This window comes from Sarcophilus harrisii, chromosome 1 (assembly GCF_902635505.1).
Source record: "Sarcophilus harrisii chromosome 1, mSarHar1.11, whole genome shotgun sequence".
Taxonomy (NCBI): domain Eukaryota; kingdom Metazoa; phylum Chordata; class Mammalia; order Dasyuromorphia; family Dasyuridae; genus Sarcophilus; species Sarcophilus harrisii.
In genome coordinates this window covers 672,329,853-672,344,845 of record NC_045426.1, presented here as the reverse complement: position 1 = coordinate 672,344,845, position 14,993 = coordinate 672,329,853, and the positions used below count along the sequence as shown (strand labels likewise).

Here is a 14,993-nt window from a genome sequence, read left to right as displayed (position 1 = left end):
AAGCAATTTCCACAGACTTCCTTTCCATGATATCAATTTCCTGTCTGGAATACTCATTCATGACTACAGGCAATCCAAATCTATAGGAAATATTTCTGCACATTAACTTTTTAGGAAAGGGAGGAAAACACATTTAATGGCAAGTGAAAGAATGCCACAAAATACGAAGATCAAATGAGCATGTAGATCTTGGCTCAGCACTTAACCTGAAAAAAGGGTTCAACTGGTTTGCTACAAAACCACAAAGCCAGAGCAGCATCTAGATTCTTTTTAATGAAATTATGTATGCAATTATTTACTCCTGCTTTCAACATTTCTCTTCAGGTGACCAAAGAAATCAAAATTTAAGGCTCACTTATATCTATAGCAAACAGCCTTATGCAGTTCTTATCTTCACAAAGGCCAAAACCAAAGAGCATTTCAAAAAGCTAATTCTGCAGGTTTTCCTCGAGGTTTGGATTGCCAATTCATGACCACCATAACCAAATTGTTTACCACCAAGAATACAACTACCAAAATGGCTGCTGAGTTTGAAGATGGCTTATTGAAGCTACTACTTTAAATATGGCAAAACAAAACAAAACAAAACAAAAAAAACAAAAACAAAAACCCAAACCAAACCAAACCAAAAATTTTAATCTCCCACAAAGTTTAAAGAATATTAGTCTAAAAGTGCCAAAGACCAAGTTTATCTTCTTTTGGTTTTCAACAGATTTACAAAAGGACAAGTTTAGGAAGGGCCAGATAACAAATTATTCAGGTCTCATATCTTCCTTCACAGAATAGTAAGATGAAGATCTTGAATTTGATATGATAAGCAGATTATTTTCAAAGTCAAGGAAAAACTTTTCTTTTTTTTTTAAATAGAAAGAACATTTTGCTTTTCAACTTATAGTCAATAAAATCAAGTCCTAACTGTTGTAAAATGTTTATGGTCAAGACAAGCAAATGAGTCCAAGTTTAAAATCTGGAATATTTTATCCTACCGAAGTGCTCCCAAACAGCTAAAATGACAGTAATGCCAAAGGAGAACAAGAGAGAACTAGAGGGGGAAAAAAATTTGTTTTTCTAACAATATCTCCCGCCCCACCCCCTTTGGGAGGCAATTGGGTTAAGTGATTTGCCTGGAGTCACATTGCTAGGAAGTTTTAAGTGTTTTGAGGTCACATTTGAATTCAGGTTCTCTCCACTTCAAGGTCAATGCTCTATCCATTGTACCATCTAGCTGTCCCAGGAAAAATAATTTAAAGAAATCAACACTAGTTGATGTATTGGATAAACTATAAATATAAATATAAAAACAAATCTATCCAAAAGCCCAAGTATACTTCATTAAATTTAGATGGCTCTTATCAAAAATAAAAAATCCCTTTCCCCCCCTTCAAATTGCCATTCTTTTCAACAGCAGCAGCCATTAGAAGAGCAACAATCCTTGTCTCTATTTTATTGACAAATTGTGTCAAACTGTGGACCCACGTTTATTAACTATAAAAACATGATCTATTTACCAATGGCCTTATTAACAAAAATAAAGGAAAAATGAACCACAAGTTTCAAACTCAAGTCAGCTGTCACTGACAGATTTCAAATATTGTTTTATGTTAAAATCTGTGTTCCATGTTCACCATAAACATTTTATAGTACAGATGTAACTGCTACCTAAAAGCCAAGACCAATCTATCAAAAAAATTTGTCCTTCCATCGTCATATAAGAAAAATTTAGTAACACTCTTTTCTTTTAATTACAAATGGAAAATAGAAGGCTTCATGTAGTTTTTTATTTCAACAAAATCCTATCCTTTGTTTCTAATTATTTTAAGATTTAATCAGGAAAAGACTGAACTATCTTAGTTTTTATTCTACATCTTACAAAACAATGAGGTCTTGGCAGAACTTTAGGGTTTACTTTATCCTGAACAGAGATAATGGTTTTGCTCTGAGAGCTTCTTGAGGGTTATCATGCTTTAGTAAATTATTAGCCTTTGTTTTGTTATAAGAATACTTTAGCATAGTAGTTAAAACTACTTAGAAGAATTTTTTTAAGTTTGCTAAAGAATTCACAAAAATTTTGATTAACAACTGTTTTTAGGTGGAAGGAAGGTAGCAGCACTAATATCAAAGATTATGTCACAGCAACTGATCTTATTACAATCCCAGATAAAAATCACTAATGTGCTCCTCTCCCTGGAGCAGTTTCTGACAAATTGTAAGCACCTAGTAAGTATATGAATACATGCTTGCTTTTTTCTTTTCCCCCTTTCTACATGGACTGTAGCTAAGCTACTTAAATGCTGGTGTTAATATTTAAGGCTATATCCAGCTTGAAGCTTTATTTAATAGCCAATTCTACTACACCTGACGCTTACAATAAAAAGAACCTGAATACAATATTCTGAAAACCCTAAAGATGGCCTCTTTATATTTTTTAAAACAAATAACTAAAACCACTTTCTCACTGTGGGAATCAATAAATCTTGCTGCTAAAAACAATATTTAATCCAAATCAAAGAAATGAGACAGTCGCTTAGATCTATGATTTATATCAACCTTAAAATATACAAAGCTCTTAGTGTCTCCCAACACTGATCAAAAAGGGATGTTTTTCCTTTTTTCCCTTTGTCTGGAATGAGATGAAAGAAGTGATTTAATGTGAAGAACAGTGTTCCTGAGTTTTATAGGATGTTTAATTATAATAAAAATCCACCAGAGATTTTATGAACAGGGGATATACCGAAGCATTAAAAAAAAAAAAAAAAAAAAAACATAGAACAAACAAACAAACAAAAAAACCAAACCCCCCAAACCATCAACAAAAAACCCCTCAAAAGTCAATCATCCACACTGAATATTAAGAAACAATGGTTTAAAATAGACTTTAGGATGTCTTTTCTGGGGACTCATAATATGTGCAACAAAAATAATGTAAATTTTACCCATGAGTTTGTTAAAATGCAGAAAGCTATACTAGAAGCCTCCTTTCCAAAATCTAAGTGGGCTCAGTTTCATCTTTCAGAATGATCCAAAGGGTCAACAATGTAATGCCAGGCTCACTGGCCTCAGACGATCAACTTCACAGGTGTCTCTGTATGTGTGTTGTTGTTAACTGAGCTTTACGTGTGTGTGTGTGTGTGTGTGTTAACTGAGCTTTACAAGTAGTGGACCTGCAACTGCAGGATTCAACCGGAATTGGGCAGCAAGTCAGACTCTTATTAAGGAAAAACAGAGGGTTTGTTAAAGTAAGAAATAATGTCAGATTTGCCCCATAATCTCTCAATTTTTATTAAATTTTATTATAATAATTTTATGTATACAATTATAAATAAATTATTAAATAAAAAATTTTCTAATCTAACCCTATTCTGGGCATTGGGAGTGTGTCTTCTTGTCTGTTTTCAGTTAGTAACAACTTTAAATTTATTTAGAATACTGCACAAAATTTATCAAAGGAGGATTAAGCACTTCAACAAATAAATCTTTGCTTACCGAGATAAAACTGGCCACTGCTAAATGTGTTATTGAGAATAAATACTACTGACCTGCCTTCTTTTCTTCCTCAGACTGTGATCCACGAAGAACTTACTGGTGGTCCACAGTCCTGCCTCTGCTCCATCTGCCCCATTCCCCAGATAGTCCAAGTGAGCTAGCTGCTGAGAAATGGGGTTTCTTCATCCAGGGATAGAGATCTGACAATCTCATTCTCATACAAACCTTAAAACATTCTATAACTGCTCACTATTAAATTTAAAAGTTTCCTAGATCACCTTTAGCTCAAATAATCTAATACTTTACTCAGTTCTAATACTCAAAACATTTCAGAAGATAGATCACATTTCAAGAAAAATGTACTGCAAATGAGGTCAATTCTTGAAATTTTAAGCAAATTTGAAAACTGGTTCAGTTTGTTGGCTTTTTCTTTTCTTTTTTTTAAATAAACTTTTCTATCCAATATCCTTTGCTGTTTCTACCAGACTGATCTGTCCTGCTCATTTCTCCATCCAGCAAAAATCAGCAATGTAGCCAAGAAAGAATGGGAATGGCATCTAGGAAAATGTAAGGGCAAGTAGGTAATCAAAATAAGGATTTTTGGATAGTTAAATCTTTCTCTCATTAGACTCTAAACCTTGAATCTCAGGAAAGAGAAAGGCACTGCTAAAGGAAAAGTGGAAAATGTTTCTAGTCCTTCCAAAGGGCTATCAACCCTCTTGAAATTCCCAGCTGTCTGCCAGGAAAGGAACACTGTTCTATGAAACTCCTTTTTGAACAATACTGGTAGCTGTAGTTTCAAGTCTACTGAAATTTTTTCATTAATGGAGAAAGTTTCGAAGTCACATAAAGTCCCAATTCTCCAAAAGACTAATTTTCAAGGACATCTCACAATTTATCATATTATTATTAATAATCTAGACTCTTTAACATAATTAAATAAATGACCTAACATTTGGAAAATAAAATGGGAGTAAAATATTTTCACTACTTAAGCCATGCAAATCACCAAGGATCCAAAGAACTAAAAGACCAGAATAAGATCAGAAACACACAAAAAGTAGTGTGGTTAAGAAGTTTAAGTAAAAAAATGGAAAATGATACATAGCATTAATGCTAAATTCATTTAGGCTGAGAGTCAGCTATGCTGCCTTTGTATTTAAAGGTTAATTTTTTTAAAAAAAGTCAACACGGCTAAGAACAATGGCCTATTTTCCGTAACATGATTTATTTATGGACTCCTAGGACATACCTACGCTAAGGCACAATTATTTGTCTTATAGATTGGCTCAATATAATGAAGTAGTAAGCCTATGGAAAAGTTTAAATAGGTGGAAAATGAGCACACATGGGCGCGCACACACACATACACAGAGATGTTAAAGCAATAATAACTTTAATATGAGGTCACTCTTGATAAAAAGAACCCATCCCTATTCACCATTAGGTAGTATGGTATATATTGGCCCAAAGATTTCAGTAAGTTTCTACTTCTGTGCCTCAGTTTGCTCACCTACAAAATGGGCATGTTTTCTACTATATTGCCTGTGTGGGGTAATCAAGTGATAAATGTATCCAAAAAAGTGCTTTGTAACAATAACGTACAATGTTAACATGACTTATTGTTTAGTAAGACATTAAAGATATTTTAAAGTAAAGAATGCCTATAATTCTGGTTTTCATTCCAATGTGTGATTAAAAGGAGTAGTTGACCCTTACCATGCCAATACTCTTAAATACTTATTACTGATTTGTGGCTCGTCTGGTATTTGTCAATATATACAACTATCATGTGCAAAATCTTTCTTAATGCTTTCAAATTAATGTATTATCTGTATTTCTATGCTGAGCAACAGCCAATTTTCATAGAACAAAGCATTGCAACACGTGTAAAACATTTCTGTGAAAAAAGATTTATTGCAATCACTGAAAAAAAAAACTTTTGGGATGCTAACATGGAGAGAAAAAAAGGTTCCTAGACATCTCAATAGAAGTTTGTCTTTTTAAGAGTCATTTGGTAGGTAAACATGGTAAAAATGGTTATTTTTATAACCAAACTGTCTTTAGATTTCACACACTGAAACTAGGTATACAATTAAAAAAAAAAAAAAAAAACCAAAACCTTCACTCTCTCTTATAAACCCCTTAACCAAAAGTCCAATACTGCTGACAATTATTTAGTTCAACAGCAAATTCATTAACATCAATACAGGGGAGCTCTAAACAAGAACATCTTACAGTTCATTAAAAATATCGATTTACTGCACACCTGTAATTCTAAATTTCACCACCAAAAAAATACACAAAATGACTGAACCGGGCATTCAAAGCAATGCACCAGGGGACTATGAGAACCAGTTTGGAGAAATCTGAGTAAACCACCATGCTGTCTCCATACTTGATATATCCAGTGCAAAATGGCAAATTGAGGTGAACTGCTTCTACATCCAGACACTTCACTGTTGCTACTAGCTTTAGATCTTCCAAACTTAAATGCTGAATGGTAAAGCAGTCAAAATGTCACCTACTTTCTCCATTATGTCCCAAAACTGGTTCACACACTCCTAAAAAATGAAAAATTGGGCCTGTAGTCTCTTACAGAGTTCTAACAATTACATTTTCAAAGCTACATTCCTGGTTCTTGGAACTACTATACCTTATGTATCAAAAGAAATATCAATTCATGGTTCAAACAAATCACAAGAGCACAATTTTGGGAGTGATTCCAAAGACTAGTTAGAATAAGACCCAACTGTACTGTACAGCAATTCTAAACAGTGTTGAAGCAGCAGTCCCAAAAACCAAGAACAATGCATCTGGGATGTAACATGACAAGTCCTTCAGACAAAATGAATAAATTTCACTGTTGCCCTAGGAGCATGGCAGGAATGATTTGGCTGATCAAGGCAGGAAAACAAATCTCACACCCAACATTTTTCCATCCATGTTATCTGGAGAAAAACCACATAATACTTGGAACGGCATTTATAGTACTTAAGAAAAAAAACCATATAAAGATATTCATATTGCCTAATAATATTTCTTACATATCATGGTGGAATTCAGTTATAGTGCAGTACTCTCTGTATATCATTCATAACTGCAAAACTAAATGTGATGAACCTAACCATACCAAAATGGCCAGCCAAAGCAACATCAATTCATATAAGTTTGAAAATCAAGCTCACATTTGTTTTCATTATAAATGTCCCCACCCCAACCCACCCCCAACCCAATCAATACCCTACAAATCTTTCAAGAAAACCCATTACCTGTAACTTGACTAATTTGCCTCTAGGAAGGGAAAGTTCAAAGTAATATATACAAAATTTGTTTTTCCTACCTTCTAGCAACACTTTATTCTAGAACAGGGCCCAAGCAACCTCTTATCTGTGTGCCACAAGTAAAGCTAAAGCATTTCTATTAATAGTAAGAAAACAGGAGAGGAAATAGAAAGATAGGGGAAAATGAGAACCTAGGGTGGGAAGGGAAAAAGTAAGGGGGGTGGGGTGGAAAAGAGAATGATGAATAAAAAAAATCAAATACCATCGGATGCTGCATGGTAACAGTGTTGCTTAGGCTGCTTAGCCCGTTCTAGAGGAGATGAAACTTTAATTTAAGAGTTGTTACCAGGGCCAAAACTACTGATCATCTGGAGGCACTAACTTTCAAACAGATACCTATTTTAAGCCATCAAGTCTCCATTCTACTCTGCATTTTACATAAAAATGGCTATGAAATGTTTTTCAATTTAGAACAAGAACAAATCAATCTACTGAATTTTGATTCTAGGACAGACATCCACTTGTACCAGGATCAGCAAACTACCTTGTCCAACTGCATTAAAGGCTTCAGAAATCCTCACTAATGTAGATAATTCAAAAAAAAAAAAAAATATTCCCTAACACAAAAAGGCTCCTTTCAAAGGTAATCGAAGCCCTATAATCCAAAATTAGCCAATAGTATCATTTGTGGGGCAAGTGACCACACAAACTACCCTCTTTGACACGCAGTTTCATGACCACGAAAAACCAAAAAAGGGCTTTACTCTAAAGCCTAGACAAAAACAAAAAAAACAAAAACAAAAAAAACCACTTTATCTACCCCCAAACAGCCTCAACTGACAAAAAGATTAAATTATAACCAAGAAAATAGCCATAAGGAAAGATGACAGACCAACCTTTTACCCTACTCAACACCAATACCATTACCTTTTTCTTTGACCAGGTCTTTAAGGGACTGCCACTTCACATCAAATGGTATATTTGTAATGAAGGCTCTGTATCTTTTAGTAGGGTTGGCATAGGGTTCAAATCGATTCCCGCCTCTTTTCACATTTTTCTCCTTCCTCTTCTCATTTTGACTTGATCGTTCACCTTCACTATATTACAAAGAAAAAACATATTTGTAAGTGTATCGCATAAATGATCATCTTTATATTTGTCCTTAAAGTAGTTATAAGACTATACTCATTTTCATTTTTGATCCAGTAGAATCAAAACACACACACATACACACACACACCCTCCACCACCTGAAACCTACCTACGAATTCTAACCTAAGAAACTAAAACAGCATCCTCCCTCCCCCTTTCCTTCCATCTACTTTCCAGCTGGGGAAACCAAAGTGAAGAACTATAGTAATTGAACACCAGTGGAAAGGACTGTAGAGAAACAACCTCATGGGTAAAGAGAGGAGGGTGCTTACAATGTACCTTTAATACAGTACATAACTTTCTTCTCCCCCTCAAACTATTTGTTCATTTATTTTTTCATCATGTATTCTTTTCACTGTTGGAGAAATCTAAATCTCATATATGCAACGTCTAAGAAAGAACCAATATTTAAATAAGAAAAACAAATTTCTTAACGTACACTTTAGAAACAGTGTCTAAACATTTTTGTCACATACAGAATCATATAACTTGAACATTCTTCCTTAGATTCCAAAGATGCTGATGCCACCTTGACTATATGCAGGTCACAACGAGCATCAACCATGGCTTTGCAAGAATCTCCCTGTAACCAATGACATGCTTTTATGAAACAGGTAGCTTAGAATAAGAAGCTTATGGTCAAGATAAATGGCTTGAACTTATTTAATGTACTTTTAGCCATTCATTCCATTATAGCACAAGGACTTTTCTTCCTTGGTAAAAGTATAAACTATAAATGATTACTATTAGTACAGAAATTAGCTACAGTGTTAAAACAGAGGAAGCTTGCTTCACTGCATTCCCTATTCATTCAGAAGCAATGTAAGAAGAACTGTTAATATAGACAGGCAGGCAGAAAACAGAAGAAATTTCTTCCTCTTCCCTCAGTATAAGATAGTTAAGATTTACAGAACTTGGCAGGGACTCAAAAGAAAAGTAAACTGCAAATGTGGGTTTGGATCCTTAATCTTTCCCAGACTTGTAATAAAGCACAATCTGATCTTTTCAAGGTCAGATGCAGGCTACAAGGAATTAAAAACCCTCTTTAGCCACAGACCACCACCAATGCTCTATCCCAAGTACATTCACACTGCATAGGTATATCTTCAAAGTCTTGGCGTACAACAACAAAATATACTAAATCTAATTAGATTCAGAAAATTACTGTAATAATTAAATACATATTTCATGCTACATAACTAAGTGTCTTCCCATACTATTATTCACTTCTTTACAGAACACTACAATGAACTGAGTTTAGCTAAAAGAGAACAGAAAAGTAATTAACAGTCATTTTCGTGAAGTAAACTGACCACCTATCCCAGTCACTTATAACTACTGGCTTCCAGGTTTGGAGCTGCCTAAAATCTTTCAGGAATAAACTCATGGTATATGATATTTCTACAGCTACAGCAACATCACTAATGACCAATAAATGATGGGAAAAGCAATTTGCTTATGTAACCAAAGTCACCATTTTACATTTTGGGGCTTTAAGTTTCTCTCTATAACAAATTCTCAAAAAAACAGATTCTATTTCTAAAAATATAAGCATTGTAAGCACAAATTCAAACACTCTATAATTCCAAAACAATAAAAATGCCACAATATATAAAATGCATTTTAAAATCTAAAAAAAATTACAATTGTCATGGTGGACATTTCTTAAATTTTCTGACATTTTCTTAAAATGCTTGTTACAAAATAAATTTATTTTAAATTTGAATTAGTTGGGACTATAACTTTCAGCACTATAAATAACATTCGAAAATCTTGAGTTCTTTTTAAATAAGATCATACATTGACTTTAGCTAATTGTTAGGAACATAATACATGTTAATCACAGTCTTTTATAACGCCTTTAAAGTATAACCATATGCTGCCTGCTTAAGCAAAATAAAAACTTATCTGTCATCATCTTATTAAAAACACAATGAATTTCTAGCAATTTAGTGTGACCTCTAGTTTCTAACTGAAATACTGAAAATGTCTCATTTCAGAAAAAATTATTCTCAAAAGTTGCACAAAAGAGAGCAGCAATTCAGGAGACAAGTGGGTCCAACCACATTAAATTTAATTATAACTAAAAACCACAAGCTGCACATAGATTTATGGTTTCACATGATTGATTTTTTGCTTTTCTTTAAATACAGAAATGCTGATGTTTGTTTAGATTAAAAATGTTTTCAAGAAAGGCAAGATTATGGAGAGTATCGATGCCAGAATTCAACTCCAAGTGCTCTTTCCACTACACCATACTACCAATACTTGTCCAACAAGTTAAGGTAGTGATCGATATTCTAGCTCGTCTTAATCTGTGTCCAAATCCTTTATAGAAATACTTATGCATTCCCCAAAGGTTGGGGGTGGGAAGAGCCTAAGAGTTGTACTGGATTATTGCACCGTTTTAACATAGTATGAGTGCCTTTACTTTAAAACTGAATTAAAATAAATTCCTTTTATGAAAAAAAGATCTTTTAAAAGTCCCAAGCGAAAAAGGAAGCCAGACTTCAAACTTTGAAGTTACCATCAAATTATCTTTCCATCAGAGAAATGCAACTGCAGTGAGAAATCCATATTTATTCTTATGATCAGAATTTAAAGCGAAGTTTAGCAACTCAGAGAAAATAAACAGCTATTAAGTCATCTAACAGGACAAAGGCCTTTTGAAGATCCAAGGTAAACAGCGAGCTACCACCCCCCTCCCTCTCCCCGCCCCCTCTCCCTCCCCAACAACAGGCAAGGAGAGAGCCAAGAAGATTAAAGAGAAAAGGCTCGAAACAAGGACAAGGCCAGAGTTGAGAGCAAAGTTAGCCCAAAACGAATTTTGAGATTGTCTCGTTCAACTCCCTAAGAAACTCGGGCCCAGAGAGAAAACCAGCTTCAGTCACACAAGCAGTAACTAGGAGAGGCGGCACGTTGCCAGGGTGCTGTGGCCGAGCGAGGGGGGACAAAAATAAAGGCTCAGGAAGCCTCCTGGGGATCCGAAACGGGAAGAGCGGGTGTGCCGGGGCCGTCCCTTCCGGGCCTCCCAACTTCCCTGGGGTGGCCCAGCGCTAGGCTCGGAGCACAAAGGCCACTCGTTTTGTTTGCTCATCTGCAAGGGGGGAGGAAAGAGCCGGGCCCGATGCCACGCGGGGAAGTCGGGGGGAGGAGATTCGGACGGGGCTGCTGGGGTGTTGCAGAGGGGAGGGGAGGAGCCTGGGAGAGGAAAAGGGCGCGGGGGAGAGCGGGACCGTGCGGGGGGAGGGGGACTCTCACGGGACGTGGAACGGAGGCGCGCGGGGAGAAGGGAGAGAGCATTGAACACGCGCCAAGGGTGGCTGGGGCTTCGTGCAGAGGACGAGGCCGCGCGTGGAGAAAGTAGGATGGGGGCTCGTGGGGAGGAAGGTCAGGGACTCGCGGGGGGGAGGGGAGAAAGGGAAGATGAGGCTCCACAGGGATCCACACCGCACATGGGGGGAGGGGGAAAGCATCGGGGGCCGTGGGAGGAAGAATGGGGCCACTCGTGGGGGGGGGGGAAGGAAAAGGAATTCAAATCGACGCTATGGGGGGGGGGGGTGTACAAGGGAGGCCAGGGCCGCGCGGACGGAGGGGGTGCCGGGGCCCCGTGAGCAAGAGGAAGCTGCGCAAGGGGGTAGGACGGGCGCTGGGGTCTCGCGGGACTGATGGAGGGTGGGGCGGGATCAGCATCACAGGCCTCTCGTGGAAGGGAGAGAGCCCAGCTAACGGAGCCGGGGCCGCGGGGAACGCCAGGCGGCACAGGCCCCGTTGATGCCAGACGCCTCCCCAAGGAGCCCCAAGCCCGAGGAGGACGAAGAAGCCTCACCTTTTGGGGGTCGGGGTTCCGTTCCCGCTTACTATGCCAGGCGCGCCGCTCTCTTCCTCCATTTTGGATTCAGTCGCCGCCACCTCCACAGCCGCTTCCACCCCTGCCGCCATTTTCTCTGCTTCTGGGCTTTGTGTAAGAGAGCGGGCAGGAAGGTACTGCGCCTGCGCACTCACGTGACACCTGAGAGGTCCAATAACGCTTGAGCGAGGCCCCACCTTCCACCCTTACTTATAGCCCTTGTTTTGCTCCGCCCCACTTCTGCGCAGGCGTAGAGCCGAGTGGAGAGGCGTCTATCCTGGTTTCCCCATTTTTAGTTCTTTTCATAGGATCGTGAATTAAAAGCCAGGAGTGACCTTAAAGGTCGTCTGTTCCAAAACTCTCACTTGACGGGTGAGGGTTCTGCGGCTCTGGGCGTTGAAACAACTTGCCTTTAGTCACACGGGGAGCAAGTAACTAGGATTTGACCCCCACCTGAATTCTCAAGTCCCCGAAGGATGCAAGGCTTTTGTGCTGTGGGAAAACCACCCGGGCAGCTGAAAGGAGAGGGGGAAGGATTGGCGAGATGCTGACAGACCGCCTCTAGGCGGAGACCGAGAGGCTGGAACTGAGGCAGGGCAACAGCTGGGATCCGGGGGAGCAAGGATGATGCTGATCCCAGCAGGAGTGGTGAAGGTGGGAAGAGGGAGGCTTTGAAAACAAGGAGGACGTTGTTTTGAGCGAGTTGCATGTAAGATGCTTACGGGATATTTCGTTTGAGACGTCAGAGAGATAGTCGGGGAGGTGAAACTGGAACAGAGGGGTTTAGTGCCCGGATGGAGACGAATGGGAATCCTCTGCGTAGAGATAATTGGGAACCGATGAGCTCACAAATGAGGGGCCATGAAAGGAGAGAAGGAAAGGGCGCAGGACGAGGCCTCGGGGGTACCAGCCGTTATCAGGAATGACTTGGAAAACGAGCAAGGGAAATTAGACTATTCTAGCGGAACCAGGAAAAGATACACACACTAGAGGACAGAATATCCTGAAGCGAGATGGAGAGTCAAAAATGAAAGCGGTCAAGGAGGAGAAGGCTTGAGAACAGACCATTAGATTGGGCTACTAAGATTGCTGGCAGCATCGGATGCAGATAGAAAACAGATTGAAGAAGGTTCACAAGAAGGCGAGAGGAAATTGAGGTATTGATTGCGGATGGCATTCTTGGGGGACTTAACCATGAAAGAACGAAGAAATATAGGTTATTAGTCAGCCTCTTCTCCAGAGTGGAACCTGGAGCTCCAGATGGGCCATTTCAGAGACAATTATTTTCCCTTTACAGAAGAAATCAATTATAATTCCTTTAAGTTATGATGGGGATGTGAAGGTCTAAAAGCAAATTAGTGGGGCACCAGGGTTAGAATTGAACAGCTAGATTTGTAACAACAATGTCAGAGCTGGAATACACCTTAAAGATCACCAGTTATAGAGGAGGAAATAGTCCCAGAGTGGAGAGAGGACTTGAATACAGATCACATAGAAGTTAGCTTGATGTTGGCAAAATTAGTCTCCCACAGTTATTGTTTTGGGAAAGAGGAGATAGACCAGGACCCACCTAGGTTTCTTGACACCTACGATAGAGCTTTCTCGGGCCATGCTTGGGACACATTAGTTAACACTACCCTGAAGTATTCTTTAGGAAGGCAATCTCAGAATGTCTTCATTTTTCATGAGATCTGAAGGAACCTCATAAGCCATCAATTATGGCAGGAGGGGGAAGTTTCTTCTAATATACCCCATCTATACTTATCACACCTTTGCTTAAATGTCAGGTAAAAGGGAATCCACAACCTGAGGTAACCAACTTCACTTTTGGAAAGATCTAATTTTTAGATTTCTCCTTATAGGAAGCCTAAGTTTGTCCCCCAAGTCTTCTCTAGACTCAGTATGACCCACTAGGGACAACTAATTGGTGCAGTGAATAGAGCGCTGGGCCTGGATTTGGAAAACCTCAGTTCAAATCCTGCCTCAGACTTGTTTGCCCTTCATTCTCAAAGAGGACCATAACCTCAGGGAGGGGAAGCCATGACATGCATGAATTGGATTGAAATGAGGAAGGACTGTGCAAAGTCCCCTGCCTCACTTTTTTCTCCAGAGATATCTGGGTCTAAGTGCCAGATATAGAGTAGGACAGCTGGAGATGGCCTTAAATGTAGGGAGACCTCAGCCTTCTTAAACTAAGCTCTTTAACAGATCTCAGTTTGACTGTGATTAGGGTTAGGTAACATTTGAGGCACTTAGTTTAAAAAAAAATCTAAATAAATCTGGGAGGGGAAGGCCAAAGCAGAAGTGATTGCTATTTACTTATATTCAATCAGAATCAATCTGGACTCAAATATGAGCAAGTAGAGCTTGGCCTGGTACCTACTGGTAGCCATTCAATGAGAGTCAAAGTGGTTTTGGTTTACTCACTAACGCTATGACTCTGGGCTGTTTCAATCCACTGGAGAATCCACTTTTTAAATCAAATAAATTAATCCATCAGAGAAGGAAATGGCAAACCATTCCTGTGTCTTATCCAAGAAAACCCCAAGAAAAGTTGGACATGACAGAACAACAGCAAGCATTATTATTATCACTACTGCTTTTCATCCTTATGCAAATGGGATTGAGGCCTGTTAGCATTTTGTTTGCTTTCCTCTGGATAATCTCCAGCTTGCAAATATCTCTAAGGAGATATGGTGTCCAACAAACTATACTATGGAGGCTGTCTACCTAAACATATGTGAGAGAATAGCACCTCTCCACACTGGGGCTTCTTGAAGCCTGAGATGACTTTCATTATCTTGTTTGGGTGCCATATCTTCTCCACACCCCCACCCCCCAGCCCAAGCCTCCTGAAATCCCCCCCCCCCCCAACAAAAAAAACCCAAACCATTGTTTAGCTTTTGAAGTTAATTTTTTGGAACCCAAGAGACCATCAAACACTTAGCTAAATATAAAATTCTGATATATAAAAATAGTAATACTATAAAAAACAAGGGGAATGAGCTTAATCTTTATGAAGGGCTTTTGATGGAATGATGTAGCCCATTGTAATTGCTACCTCTTTGTTCTCTTAAAGTACTTGCAATGTAATGAATTTAAATTTTATATACTTTATTCAGTCCCCAATTCCCAAACTTCTTTCCTGAATTATTAGTTATCCTCAATAGAAAAATCTTGGGTTAAGCACTTGGGTTTAAGGCACTTTCAGAAACAAATCATTG

At 38.6% G+C, this 14,993-nt stretch overlaps 1 protein-coding gene across 6 annotated transcripts in view; it reads right to left on the bottom strand.

Moving 5' to 3' along the window:
• HNRNPM (heterogeneous nuclear ribonucleoprotein M) overlaps positions 1 to 11,970 on the bottom strand; it is a 37,915-nt gene extending 25,945 nt beyond the window's left edge. For 4 of the 6 annotated variants that reach the window (XM_012542278.3, XM_012542279.3, XM_031948305.1 and 1 more), the window contains exons 1-2: positions 11,749 to 11,970; positions 7,695 to 7,864 (exon numbers count right to left, since the gene is read on the bottom strand). In XM_012542278.3, the coding sequence (XP_012397732.1) occupies positions 7,695 to 7,864; positions 11,749 to 11,861 (283 nt within the window). In that variant the 5' untranslated portion in view covers positions 11,862 to 11,970. Of the gene's footprint in view, positions 1 to 7,694; positions 7,865 to 11,748 lie in introns of those variants that run through there. The other 2 variants (XM_012542280.3, XM_012542281.3) reach the window with 1 other exon arrangement.
• Between the last annotated feature and the right edge of the window lie 3,023 nt (positions 11,971 to 14,993).